Source organism: Vicugna pacos, chromosome 11 (genome assembly GCF_048564905.1).
Source record: "Vicugna pacos chromosome 11, VicPac4, whole genome shotgun sequence".
Lineage (NCBI taxonomy): Eukaryota > Metazoa > Chordata > Mammalia > Artiodactyla > Camelidae > Vicugna > Vicugna pacos.
In genome coordinates this window covers 11,332,336-11,347,580 of record NC_132997.1, presented here as the reverse complement: position 1 = coordinate 11,347,580, position 15,245 = coordinate 11,332,336, and the positions used below count along the sequence as shown (strand labels likewise).

At 39.2% G+C, this 15,245-nt stretch overlaps 1 protein-coding gene across 4 annotated transcripts in view; it reads left to right on the top strand.

The window, feature by feature from the left end:
* LOC140699626 (uncharacterized) overlaps positions 1 to 1,341 on the top strand; it is a 48,251-nt gene extending 46,910 nt beyond the window's left edge. For all 4 annotated transcript variants that reach the window (XR_012077849.1, XR_012077847.1, XR_012077848.1 and 1 more), the window contains 2 exons: positions 238 to 358; positions 1,070 to 1,341. Coding sequence is in view for 1 of the 4 variants with exons in the window: in XM_072972258.1 (XP_072828359.1) it covers positions 238 to 332 (95 nt within the window). In the remaining 3 variants the exon portion in view is untranslated. The remainder of the gene's footprint in view (positions 1 to 237; positions 359 to 1,069) is intronic.
* Positions 1,342 to 15,245: the final 13,904 nt, after the last annotated feature.

Here is a 15,245-nt window from a genome sequence, read left to right as displayed (position 1 = left end):
ATGTTTCAACAGGGAGTTAATTAACTGAGTTAATTAACATTTAATAAATATGATGCTTTGTTGAAAAGACAGTTATAGGCAGAATATAAGCCGTGAAGTCTTTAAAAACGGTTTCATTACTGAAATTTCATTTGGGTAGATACACAGTTTATCTTATATATGCCTCTCTTTTAAAGTAACAAAGAAACAAGACAGAAAAGGCAGAGGATGATTTCTGTTCTTCCTCTCGGCTTGCAGGTGCCCTCACCCCCAGTAGCATCAATCCAGACACCAGCACTGACACTGGCCGTGCTCAGAACTGCCTCAGGCCTGAAGACACTGCTGACAAATAGAAGGGGATCACGCCCTGTTACAGCAGGTGCTCTCAATTTGTGGGTCCTTATGTAACTGCATGGTGTTAATCAGGATCGCCCGTCCTACATTGTGTGATGCTGCTGCCTTGTCTCCTAGTTACTTGTTTCTCTAAGTATTCTTGTATTATTCTCCAATGCGTAGTACTACACACCTAAAAATGCTTTTTTTCAGATGAAAAAGAATGTGCATTTAAAATAATAAGTCTGAAAAAGTGGGCAAAAGAGGCTATCCTTGTCCCGCTATTCAAAGATAATAATTAACACGTTAACATATATTTTCGTCAGTGTGTATCACCTCTGTCATAAAAAACCAGAGAGCACTCTGTGACTGTTTGCTGTGTGGACACCTCCAATTTCCATTCGGCTTTTTATATGTTTTTCTACAATATTCTATCTCCTCTGGCATGATTTTTGATGACCAGTATAGCATTCTGTCTTGTGGAGGCATCGTCCATTTTACTTCGGACTTAAATAAACTTTTAAATTCCAAGTATACTTAACTGAAATACTGAAAAGAGAACTGTGGTGGTACAGGAAGACCCTACCTCCCTTCCCCTTATTTCCGAAGATTAAAAGCTGTTGAAAATTTGGTATATATATTTCATGACCTTTATGCCTATGACATACATATATACACACATATGAGAATTCCATGTATACGTGTGTGTATATAAGCTTTATTTAAAAATGAGACCATACTATATGTTTTTCTGCAGCTCGCTTTGATCACTCAGGTGTATATCATAGACGTCCTCCCACTCCAGACTCACCCGGTCCTTTCAGTAGAGTGGAGGGGTCTCCTGATTTGCGGGTGTGGTCTCTTTCCCACGCACACCTTTGGTGAGAGAATGCTGTGGACAAGGCCCTGGACCACGGCGAAACGCCGGCTCCCTCATTGCTCGCAGCTCGTCGTGATTTACCGCATCATTGTCTTGATGGTGGACAGTTAAGTTTTCTCCATTTTCCACTGTCAGAAAGGATATTTGACTGGCATCCTTCTTGTACAGACATTCCTGTGATCTTTTATGAGTATTCCTTTAGTTAAGGCTTCTGGAAATTTAGTCCCTGGATGTGACATTTACATTCATCACAGACTCCTTTCAAGTGACTCTAGAAATTCCTTCCATAGGGGAATGAAAAGATGCACAATTACTTATGTAACGAATTCTCTATTGCTGGATATGATTTCACTTCAGTTTTTCTTCCCACCATTGTAAACAGTGCTGTGTAAATGCCCTGATGGGTACATCTTTTTGGACTAAATTTGTTTTATCCTAAAGGAAACGATTTGTAGAAGTGGTGTTGAGTCAGTGTGTACGTACGTTTTTCAGAGTTTACATATCCATTGACATGTCGTCCTCTGAAAATGTCGCTCATGGTTTCTTCTCCCACAGATGGACACTAGCTAGAATATCTTTTAAAAATATTTGCCAATATGATGAGCAAAAGTGCTTTTTCATTGTTTTAGTTTGCATTTGATGACCAGTGAGGTATTGAGCATTTTTCACTCATTAGCCATTTGACTTTTTTAAAATGAATGATTCCTTTTATCCTTTGCACACATTTAAGTGGGGGAGCTTCTTGTTGCTTTGTGAAGCTCTTTGTATACTTCTTGTCTTCAACAACATGTATCACAGAGCTTTTTCTTGTCATTTCTTGCCTTTCATTTTGTTTAGGAGGATTTTTATTTTGGTAGTGTCTCAAAATATTCTTATGATAATAAATGTATTCCTTATGGGTTTTATCTTTGACATTATTCTTAAAAATAATTTCTTATACGGGAATAAATCTCTGTAGGTTTTTTTTTAATCTCTAAGATGGAGATGATAATAGTGCTTGTTAATGTAAGGGTAAGTTGAGTTAATAAGAGCAAAGTGTTGTATTTGCTGTTATTAGTACTTTTTAATATTTACATCACTGTCTGTAATTTATCTTGTGGTCCTTATGAGAGGAATAGTATTTATTCTTTCCAGGTGATTCTCAGATTGTCTCAGGACAATTATTGAAGTCATACTTTTCTCTTTGATTTGAAATCCCACCTTTACAAATTACTTATGTACACTAGAGTCTCTTTTTGACCTCATGGTTCCCTTCTGTCAATCTGTCTTTCTTACTCCAGCACCATAACTTACATATTGTAAAAATTTATTTAATAATTGGCAGTCTGAATTTTTTTTGATTCTTTTCTTCCATCCCAAATTTTCTTGTCTAGTATTATGATTTTATTATTCCTGAAGAATTCCAAAATATTTTGTTCAAGTTAAAAAAAATCAGATTGGAGTTGTCATGGGATTTTTTAGTAAGTTTTGAATTATTCTGATGAGAACTTACATCTTTACAAAACTGCTTTCCTCCATGCAATTTGTTTATGTTTCTACATTCTCACCTCTTACTTTACCCCTCAGTACAGTCCTGAAGTTTCTCCATTTAGAACATGGGCATTATTTTTTAACTTATTCCAGATTATTGTTTCTGTTTTTGTCAATTTTGTAAGTGAAAATTTTTTGCTATTATATTTTTAAACGCTTAAAACTGAAATTTAGAAAGGAAGATTCGGTTTGTAAATACTCACTTTGTAATTTGTCATTTAAAATTGTAAGTATTAAGTAGTTGTTCCAGAATCCTTTCTTTTTTGTTTTTAAAAATTTGTGTCAAAGATTCTCAAAATGGTCATAGCTAAGTAGTATAGGTGGGGAGACAGATGGAGAGAGGTAGTGTGGCTCATGTACAAACTGTGAGCAGTGTCATGGCTGCCTTTAGGCTGGAGAAACCACAGAAGAGCCCAGGTTAGACAAGGAATGGCTTTTTATGCACTTGAAAGCCAGCTTTCCTGCCTGTATGGTGAAGCCTGGTGGGCGTGGCAGGTAGATGATCAAGGTCTGATCAAGGTCATTTGCTGCACAGAGCGCTGTGTCTGTGAGAAATGGTGACCATTGCCATGGGAAATGCTTGGTGCCAGGAACAATGCAGGGGAGCTGGGGAGCCTGTGTTAAGGATTTTCCAGTCCTGGGAGTGGGAAGATCAGACTCTGCATTCAGATCTGTGTTTGAATTAATCCTCTTTAATTTACTGGACCTCTGACTTTTGTCAAGTTATGCAACCTGTTTGAACTCCTGCTTTGTTGTCTCTCAAAACAGGAGAATTGCAGCCTGCTGCTACAGTGTTTGATCAGGGTAAATGATTTGTGTCTATAAGATGCCACATACAGTCACAAGCTCAGTGAGCAATGAGCTGTCCCCTCTTCTCCTGCAACTCAATGCTCGATAAGTCATCAGCGGAAAGCGAGTCCCTAAATTGTATGTGGTGCAAGGAAGAACAAAACTAACGTCTTGCCTTTCCCTGGCAGTATTCTTACTTCTTTGCTTCATGTACCTCTTTTCTCCTTCACTCTCCCCTTTCACCTCCTCCACCAAGAGCCTGAGACTCTCTCAGAACACTAGATTCAAATTACTTAAATGTTGGCTCATTCCCATGAAATGACAGTGACTTAAAAAAAACTGTACACATCCCAGAATTCATTGTATTTGATTTACACACACACACGTACACACACACACACATCAGGCTACCTCCCATTTGCTGAGGGAGAAGCACCACTTTTACTGAGTTTTCATTTACTGAGCATGAGAGCAGTCTCTTAAGCAGAATTTCACCTGGCTTCGTACATGGTTTTTTAAATTGGATTTCTGCTTTTTGTCCATAAAAATATTCTCCTATTAGAAGACAGGAAGTGGAGACATAGATATTCTGCTGAGATATTGGTGTTATCATATTTGAGTTTTAATGGACATAAGACAGCATAGAGTCATAAATTTTTATGGATGAGAATCCATGATGATGTACCTTGGACAAGAACCTGGGTCTCCTGCCATCGTGTCCACGCGGGTGAAGAGGCAACTGGGTGGGGGATGGCAGGGAACCTTCTTGCTTGAGTTCCAGGTTCTTGTTAGTTTTCATTGCTCAGCTGCCTTTAGTTTATGTCCATGAGGCCTCTCATGGGAAGGTCACTATGTCCTGAGAGACTGAGTTACTAATCAGCAGAAAGCTCTGGACCCACTCATATTTTCCAGAGTTTTTCTGCTGACCTGCTGACACTTTATATAAATGAGATCTAACAAACTACTGGATATAAAATCCTTATTGTTATCATTTGCCCTCAAGTTCAATAGGAATGGGGTGCTGTCTCAGGCTGTCTAAGGCTAGATCTGAACAAAGATAGGGTGATAGGCTGTGCTGCTGGACCCTCCCCAGTCAAATGGGATTTCCACCTTAGTTTTTAGAATCAGGCAGATGAGTTCAAATCTTGTCTTTATCAGTTATTAGATTTGTGACCTTGGGGAAATAACTACTTTTTTGGTTCCAATTTTCTTTATCTGTAAATAAGTTCAGTATTTATTTTAGGGTTTTTGTTTTAGAATTGAATGAGCTAATTCCCTAATTTATTCCTAAAATACTGATCACATGGTTCTATGCTGGTGCCTTAGTAGTTGATTACTAAGGGACACAACAGTGAGAATGGGGGTGGGGCCCCTGGATCATACAGCTTATATTCCAGGATATGCTTGTAAAAGACAGGATTGCAGTGGATTTTTAGTAAATGTCCATTCCTTTCCTAATCCCCATTGATTGTGTATATATCTTTATACTAATATATGAACAAATTTTTTGCAATTTAAATCTCTTTGTAGTATTTAAAGAATGTAGCTATAACAAAAATACGTGAAATAAAATGACATGACTTTTATTTTCCTTTCAATAAGCAAAACAAAATAAAATAGAAAAGAAAAGAAAAAGTATTGAAGGAGTAGAAATAATTTTATTTCCATGGAATCAACTCCCTATGTTAGGTTTTTCCATTGTGTTGTTCAACAGCATATAAAATTGACAGGTTGTGACTTCAGTGTTGATAGCTAGGTGAGTATAGTTTCTTTTTGTGGTTGTCTTTGATGAATTATTTGCACTAGATCATAAATGATGTGCATGTTACATATTGGAAACAAGGAAACATTGGAGACATACTACCTCCAATGCAGTCATTTTGTTACCGAGTCCAAACTCGTTCTGCTAGCCGCATGATAGGCCAATAAACCGGGAGATGAGGTGTTGGAGCAAGGAATAGTGACTTCACTTGCAATGCTGGCAGACCCAGAAGACGGCAGACTGATGTCCTGGAGAACTATCTTCCCCAAGTAAGAATTCAGTCTCCTTTTATACTAAAAAGGGGCGGGGTTGTGGTTGGTTGTTGCATACTTCTTGCTTTATGAATTGTTTGTCCTTTGAATCCGCTGTTCTTGCAGCTGTCCATGTGGATCAAATCATGGTACCCCTGTAAAACCTCTAAAAAAACAAAGGCTATTCTCTAGTATGCAACTTGCCATCTCTACAGAAGTGCAGATGAGCTAACATTTTTAAAGATCAGGGCCAGGAGAATAGGCTTTCCTGTAGATTTCAGGCTAAAGGCAACTTTCTTTTTCAAATGGTGCAGAGCTACCAAGTCTGAGCCTAGGAAACAGGGCACAGGTTTAAACCCAAAGGAACAGATCTAACATAGGGTAAAAACAGTTATATTTTATTACAATTCCCTTTCCAGCTTCATAGATAATTTTAGTAAGAAACATGAGCAATTTTGTATTTTTGCTTCTTAATAACCGATAAGTGGACCAACTATATTTTGTGAGCAGGGATGCTGTGCAGGCATTGGGGTGACAGCAAACTCTTGTTGGGGGTGGCCGACCCTGCAACATCTCTGATGCCCCGTGAGTGTTGGTGAGGGTCCCCGTAGCCAGGGGCTCTCTTCAGGAACCAGCATATGGGCATTGACCTCTGGAGACCTCTTTTTCGGCTGCAGGAATTTTTTTTCAGATATTGAGATTGAAAAATCACTCCAGCTGGGAATAATTAGGGAAAAAAAGAAAAGGAAAAGGGTTTGGAGTAGAGTAGAAGAGTAGGACATAAGATCATGGAGCCTGAGTGCTTGGCAGCGGGGCCTCGGGAGAGAGGGGAGCAGAGGTGGGGAGGGGCCTGGCTCCGGAATCAGCTCCTGTAATTGTCCCCGCGCCCAAGCCACATAGCTTTAAATTGGCCTGGGCCACCTCTCTGGGCTGGATATCACCCTGGGGAGAACCGTGGTATCTGTAAAGTAAAATGACTTCACAACTATTGCACAGAGCTGCAGGTGTAAGAGAGCCTAAGCCTGTCTCAGAGTGCAGTGGACAAGCAGAAAGGAATGGCAAAATTTCCACTGACAGTTGAAATTTTGTTAAATAGCCTGCTACAGTTGTTTGCATCACTTGAATGAATGCAGGCATATTTCTGTGGGCATTTATAGGTTCACTCAACCCCACCAGCCCCTCTTGCCCACATCGGAGAAGGGCTTTCTCAAGCACAGTGCCCCTCCTGCTTGGGTGGAAAACGCTGCTGGTCCTTGCCTGGGGCCGGGCTGCTGCAGGGCACTGAATCCCCGAGGCACGGACTGTGAGACACGACAGGAACATCTCTGCCCTTGCCTGGGTGTCTCCGTTTCCCCTGCAGTGTAAAAATGCCGGTGACTGAGTTAGAAGCATGCTTCCAAGCTGTCCATGTCCTTGGCATCCAGAAGCAGAGCCTGGAAGCTTCAGAATTTATCCAGAATGCGGTCTACATTCACCTTCAGCAGGTGAGTGTATGTCTTTACACAAGTGGAGGAATTATTGCAGTTTTCCTGGAACTTTCTCACTACAAGTCCATTTGATTTTTCTGTGCTAGGATTCAGTATGGTCTGCTAAAAACTCTGGAGTGAGATCTTGAAACCCTGATGAAGAGCATAATTTATTTCATTTCTCTATATGATACTCTTTTACTTTTAAAATTCAGAATTTTTGGTTGTTTCAGGAATATTTTGGGGGGGCTGGAGAATCATCTTTGCGACCTGTTGCTTTGTGACTCTCACCTGTCTTCTGTCACTTGTGAGGCGGTTCCATTTGTGACCCTGTCCGGGTTGTTCATGTTATAAAACATAAAGCCTGTAAAAGTACAGTCCCTTTTCCTCTGAAGACATTCCACAAATACTCCTTTAACCTGGGTGTGGTTTTAAGAAGACAGAATTTTTAGAACATGTCCTTGCAGGTTGCTAGTGCAAAATCCCAAAATCAATAGTCTAGCTCAACACCTAAAATCTTTCTAATTTACCTTGGACTTGTATGGATAAGTGAAGCAGTTTGCTAAGAACTCAGACCAGGTTTAGAATACAGGCTGGTGTAGCTCAGCAGGTCCTCCCAAGCTGATGCTCTGCCAGAGGGCGGGGCCGAGGGGAGAGGGCGGGTCCTGCCCTCCCTGAGGTGACAATTTCATGGCAAAGACTTTCACCTGGTGAAGAACTTGGAGTTTCTTCTAAGAAGAGTGGGTCTGAAAAGAGTCCAAAAAGCGCGGGAGTGGCACAGTCCCATTTGTCTCAAGTAGGGGAGAGCGGCTGTGGGGCCACTTAGGAGACTCGTGAGTCCAGGTGGGCAGTGTTGGTGGCTTCCACTTGAGCGGTGGGACGGTCAGTGTTTAAAAGCGAACATATTGAAGGCATGTTTAGATGGTAAAAAGGAAAGGATGAAGGCTGTCTGTGAATGCAGAATGGAGTAAGGCCCAGGTTTCTGGGTGGATTAATGAGTTAAATGATGGTCCTTCTGTGCTCTGAGGAGGGAAAGCTGCAGAGGGAGTTCTGTGGAAAACTGATGAGTTCAGCTGTGGGTAAAGTGAAAGGTTGTTATATGTGTGGTCTGGGAGCTCAGGTGAGAGCCAGTAGTGAATAGGGGGAGGTGAGAGGGACTTTCAAATAATTCTGTCTTGTGAACATACAAATAAGTATGAGTAATGACACAATTAACACCTCTATATTCTGGATTTAAAGCCCAGTAACATTTTGCTATACTGACTGCAGAGGTTCTTAATATTTTTTAATAGAAATAAGTAGAAACAAAATAGTGGAGTTAGTGAGCATCTTAGAGTAGATATGTGTCCTTGTATGTATTTTTATACCTCATCTGTTTATAACCATAATCTACAAAAAGTTATCTTGCTTAGCATAAGAGTTAAACACAGGGACGTGACACACACTGTTGGGGGTTGAAGCTGATCTTCTCGGGCAAATTATGGACCCTCTCTTTGCCTTAGTTGTATCGTCTGTGACTGCCCCAGGGCCCTTCATCACAGCTGATTTCCTAGAGTAGATGTTGGGAGGGAGGCTGCTGAAGGGATTAAGAGGTGGCAACTGCTATGGATATTGAAGAGAGAGACAAAAACAGATTAAAGCCGATAAACTGAGTACAAATACCATCTAAATAGAAGGAATCCACAGTGTTTTGAGCCGCTTATCATAAGAGAAAGAAAATCACGTGGATCCAAAGCTCTTGAGCATATGAGTATTGTGGGTGGGAGGGTGTCTTTATAAAAGTGTTGAGAAAAGGCCTCTTTGTTTTCCTTGGCATTCCCAGTAAGGATGGGGAGCAGAAGCAAAACCCTCTGCTTCACAGTTGAAGGTGCTGTTTTGTGCGAAACTGACCAAAGTTTGGAAACCAGTCATCAGCGATGCTGGCAAATGAAGAGGCTTCTGGATTGGGTGGGGCACTTGCTGTGACTTCCAGGTGACCTGCTGGCTGGGGGCTGTGAGGCGGGCAGTAGTTTTGCAGGGTGGCCCGGGCATAATCCCTGGCTCTGATGCTGCTGGTCTGATTAACAGATCTGGGCGCACACTGTCCTAATGGGGCAGCTCGGGATGTGGCCTGGGACACCTGCCATGCTGAGAGCGAGAAGAGGGCTCCCCTGAGGGGGTGTCCCTGCGGAGATTGGAAACCTACACCTGCAGGGGAGGAAGAGCCTCTGAGCAGCGGGCCGGATGCACAGGCAAGACCAGCCTGAGCAATGAGGTTTCCGGGAGCCGGAAGTCATACAGTGGCCCAAACGGCCTTGTTCCTGAGAGACTGGAGGGAATAGATGCTGAAAAGGCAGGCTAGGGTCAGACCCTGTGGTGGGTTATGAGTGACAGGAGAGGATTGTTCAGGCAGGCATGAGAGAACCCTGTGGGCGTCCCAGCTGGGGTGTCACGCCGAAGGGAAGAACAGAGATATAGACTTTGCCACTTATTAGCTGTGTGACTTTGAGCAATATCACCCCACATCTCTCTCTATATATATTCATCTGTAAAGTGACACAGCGACAAGGTCGTGTCATCAGAAGTATTAGCTTAGCTCTGATCCTCTTTGTCCAGTCCTGTCAGTGCTTCCCTGCAAGGTACTGCAACGGCTGCCCTTACCCTGAGACGGGAGGGCATAGAGGGACAATGTAATTCCCGAGGGCAGGAAGGGGTTGCCTTAAAAGCAGACATGTAACCGCCTGCAGCTGCAGACCTGCAGGCAGTTTGGTTGACGGTCCTTGAGAGGACTTTGGAGGCCTTAGCGTCGTCTTAAGTCTTGTTTCCCCTTGGGGACCGGATTTGCCTTTGGGGATTGATGTTGAAGATTTGAGCTTCTGCAAAGCTGTTTTCAGAGATGTGTATATACGTAAAATATCATATAAAATAAAATGATTTATTTAACGTGTGCGACTTTGTAGCTGTTAGGAACAGCTCTGTTGGCCTGGTCTCCACGGAGGACACCAAGGGTGAGCAGAGCGTGCAGGAGGGCAGGCAGCCTGCAGTGCTTCTGTGGGGTGTTCTCCCCAGCAGGGCGCTCTGCTGAGTTGAGTCTTCTATGAGTTTGGTTGCCAGAGGAGCAGACAGCAAATTAATGAGTTCTGGAGGGATTGTATAATGACAGGAAGAAATAGGAACCTGGAGATTTTCCAGACTAAAACACGCTTTTGGTTCCTGATTCAGTGTGTTCCATTACAGAACTGATGAGTTGTGTCTATTCTGGAACATCATTGAAATAAACGTTCAGCCTAAATGTTAAGGGCTTTTTTTATTTGGCTGGAGGACTCGAGCCGGGATGACATCCTCTCACATCACTCTGAGGGACTGCTCCCAAGAGGTAGGGGAGGAGCTAGGATATATAGAAGCATACAACAAGGACCAGGTAATTGGAACAATAAAATATTGCTTGTTATCTAAAGAAAACCAGATATCTCAAGTTCAAGTATTTACTGCTTTTCTATGTATGGTGAGAAGCAAACATCTGGGTCTTTGAATTCATTCTTTTGGCAAGCACCTGGCTATCTAGGGCCAGTATCCTGTCCTTTCTTACTCTGAGTCTGCTCAGAAGGCACCACTGTGAGTGGCTGAGAGGCCGGGCTGCAGGCATGTACTCGCTGGGGGTTGGCAGCAGCCGCTGATGACTTGGATTCAGCATTCTTTGTTTACTGTCATGGATGCAGTATTTTCATTCACATTGTAGTATTTTCATTCACAGTGCTCCCGTTTGGTCCTAAATTCGACCAATATTTTGAGAGACATTTCATGACCAGTTTTGTCCCACGGTGCTAGGATGGCTCATTCCTAGTTCAGGTGAAGAATCTTCTGAGTTGCCATTCAAGGTGTAATTTTTTTTATCAGGCCCTGTTGATAACTAAAAGTTATCTGGATCACCTGTCTTACTAGTCTATTATGATCCAGAAAGTGTTAACCCTTCTTTGCTCATTTCCATACCTAGAATCACACTATTATATTTATTTTATTCAGGGTTATAAATTTTATCTGTTTCTTCAAGATGTTTAGCCATCATCAATCTTGTGGGCCTAGTTACACATTGGGAAATGTAACAGACAACAATTTTATAAAATAGACAGGTTATAAATAATACAGCTAGTAATGTTAATAAAGTCACGAGTAAGAATTTAATAGTCGAGAAGTTGTATTTTTGGGTTAAAATTTTGCTTGTGTTTCTGAGTTTGATCCTATGAGAAAGTTCATATTTATGGTCAGGGTCAGAGCAGGTATTAATTGGCCAGGTGAAATCTCCCACCTTGTAAGATCAACGGTGGCCTAAACAGAACTATAATTTCTTTTGAGAATAACATTTCTGAGGGCTATCTAGTTAGAGCCTTGGAGTAGGGAAACCCACCAAGGTAACACAGAAGTACTAGACAGGTAATTTATCATAAACTTAACAAGTGGAGTAGTTCATAATCAAAGGTTGGAGAAATTATCAAAGTAATTGGTATACAGTCCTGGTCCGGTGTCTTGGGTCAGCTGTCTAGCTCAGATGGCGTCTTCTTCTCATCCTGGTCTGGTAGCTTTTTCTCCATTTGGGCATTGTTTTAAGGTGAGCAGCTCTCGACAGGCCAGTGCACTGCAGGGGATGTTTCTGATAGGAAATGAATCCGAGACTCCGTTTCCTTCAGCTTTGGTTTGTATGGTCTAGTTAAGAGTACCTGAAAAAGGGTCCTTCCATTCAGGTTGGAGACAGTTCTTTAAGTCATGCCTGTTGCAGTATGTATAATCCCCTGGCTGCAGGTCATGAGGCATTGGAACTTTACCCAAGGATAGATTACTGAGCTTCAGAACAAACCTAGAGTATCCTTTTCATAATTCAATTAAACTGTACAGTAATGTGACATAACAGCAAGGAATGATCTGGGAAGTGTCTTAGTAAATATGGACCTCAATTAACAAAACTAGAATTTAATATCCACTAAAATATAATTTTTTTCTCTCTTAAGTTACCCTCAGTTTTCTCAAATATAGCCAAATCAAGATTAATTTTTTACAAGTTAAGCTTGATTATTTGATCATATAGCCTTTTTTAAATTGGCTGTGTTGGAAGTTTTAATACGGAGTCTCAGGGTAGAATGCTAAGGTTTTCTAAGGCCAAGAAAGCCACGTCAAGGCTTTTCATGGGTTTCTGCCTTACAGATTTAGGTAAATTCTTTTCTCTTTAAAATCCTTAAAATACCTTTATACTCCTATATCTGTTAGGAGATGATCTCCCTAATTTGTTTGATAAAGCCACTGGGGACATAAGTGTTTTTAGTCTCTTGAGGGATCAGATAGAGAGAAAAGATAACTGTTCCAAGTGTGATTACATAGGTATAATGTATCAAATTGCTGTGAACCATAACTAGCTTAAGGAGAAGAGATTCTTTATGTCTGGGAAGCAGGTTAAAAGCCACTAGTATTTCAAACAATATCAAAAATTATAACCATATTCAACAGGTTAATCAGTCCCATGTAACTAATTCTTTTAATGAGAGTTTTCATTAGAACTTTAAAATGTCTTACCCAGTTTAGTTCACTGCTATAGTGTGAAATTTATTAGAAATCAGTAAATCTCCTTGAAGAGAAAGCATTTTGCCAAACCATCAGAAGAAAACAATTAACTGTCTATAAATGACAAAAGATTTAAAAGCATGGTTAAACACCATTACACTATAATCAATAAAGAAACATGTTCTCTATACCCATAATTATCACTGGTAACATTTCAGATATACCAGAATTTTAGGGAGTCCATATAATTTCTACAATATCTATATTAATAATATTGGCTCATTCAATATAACCTTAGAAGTTTTATGATTCATTTGACAATTCCATGTTATTTAAAATGCCAAATGAAAATTTATAGTTTAAAGTCTCTCTTTGGGATATTTCAGGGGCCTTCTGTAGCATCCCAAACTTAACTGGAGATTAAAAGAATTTTAATTAATTAAATTAATTTTTATTTAATTAATTAGAATTTTATATTTGGGGAGCTTTTTGAAAGATTTCAGAACACTTGGTCAGATAAACATATAGATCACTGTAAAGTAGTACTAATTCATTAACAAGAAAATACGTCAAATGTAAAGGCAGAACAGATCAGCTAAGTGGTATAAGAAGTTTTACAATCTGTTACTGAAGGTGGATTAACATTTTAAGAAAATTTTTTCCTCTTAACAGAGAGAAAAACAATTCTAATCTTGTACCAGCTTACTTGTAAGATTCATTTACGTTGCCCAATTTGTTTCTAAACTTAGCCAATTCTGACCATGTACAAAACTCTTTCCTCGGGGTTCCTTTTCCACAAGCCTTCCACAGCTTTCTATACTTATATTAGTGTGTCCCTTATTTTTCTTCCATTCAGAAGTAACCAGGTTCAGGAGAAAGTCACTATTTTTCATTAACAAAATATAATTCCATTCTTATATCTTCCTTTACATATTTATATTACTTTCCTAGGATACTGAGATCATTCCCTTACTAATAGAGACTATTTCCGTGTGGCACCAACCATATATTAATATTTCTATACACCTTTAGTTTCACTGTAAGAGGAAGTTAAATGTTAAGTAATTCGTATTTCAATGTTATTTTATCTGAAAATGGCATAGCTATTTAATAAAATCTTGTAATTTAACTTAATTTAGCACAACACTAGAATTTAACGATACCAAACATTTAGAGATTATCTTAAGCATACATTTTAAAAATATATTTTAAATATTTACCCAAAGCTCTCATCTCATTTGCATTTAATTTACTTAAAATTTTACCACAGCACATTACTTTTATTTCTTTTCTGACAAATCTGCAACAGATATAACAGGATCTTATTTGACTTTCATTAAACCTAGGTACAGTAAAGGTATTATACATAATATTGAAGACTTTAAAGATGTCTATATTAATTAGAACATACTTAAACTAAACAATATCAAATATTATCTTAATATTGAATATTTTCCAATTCACATGACGCTGAAAGTCAATTTGTTCAGTTTTTATTTTAAAAATACTTAATGTTCAAGCTCTTATATTTTTATGTCAATTAAGCAGAGCTCTTTGACTTTGAATTTTTTTTCTTTAGCAGTAGAAATATCTCACTTCTATAATGTGTACACAGGCTTATAATCAGACAAAAGCTAGAGATCTCATAGCTTCACTTTAAAACTTACTTATAAGATAGGTATAATAATAGTTGGAGTAAGCTGAATTTGCTTGCTCAAATCACTAAGGCTTACTATTTATGAAACAGACAGTTAAAATTTCTTCACAAAGTCTGAAGGACCCGTCAGAGTTCTGAGTTCTAATATGCCAAAAATTTCTTGGCCTTAAGTTTTATTTCGTTGAGCTATTTAGGCTCAGTTCTAGGTCACTGTTTGTTGTATTTATATTTCTGATCTGCAAGACAAAGACACTGACTTCCAGGTCCCCAGATAACTGCTCTGTCACCCAGGCCGTATTTTATCTCCTTAATTGGCATTTTTGTATCAGTGAGAAGAGCTGTAAACAAAGAATTCCATGTTTTAAAACTTTAAGGTTTACTTAATTATGTCTTCCAAAACTTGCATAAGGCATTTAGTAAGGTCTCTTTTCCTTGTGTTATAAGTTAAACCCAGGGTAAACCTGTATTTTTTTATTAGCCACTCAAATTAGTTTTTAGTTTTACATTATATTGGAAGGCTTATGTAACTATATTGGTTTATTTTAATTTGTTCAATTAATATTTTCATAGGGACAGATATGTGCCCAGCCTTATAATACCAAGAAGGGGAAGCGTTTTTCCTCTGAAACATACGTATCCCACAACATAAGCAAAAGTTTTGTATAAAGACCATTTAAATATACCAATTTCACAAACTTTTATCTCAATTTTATTAAATCTTATACCTTTAATTTTTATATTTATTAAGTTTAATCAATAATTCTTATTTCTAGAAGGAGTGCAAGAAACCTTTTTTGTGTGTGTTTGCATTGTATATAATTTTATAGAAGTCTCTAGGATGCCCAAGTTTCAGCCAAAGAGCTTAGGCACTTCTCAGTTTTTAATTTCATTAATTGGTCTGTTATCCCAATTATTGATCAAGTATTTCAGTCTATATATACATATATTTTAAACTGTGGTAAATAAAATGGACTTGTTTGAACTTTAATCTTGGGGGGGAGTAGGCGAACTATTTGGCCCTTTTTTTTTTAACTTTACGTTGTGTAGTATCAAAACCTTGTTTGTAAAT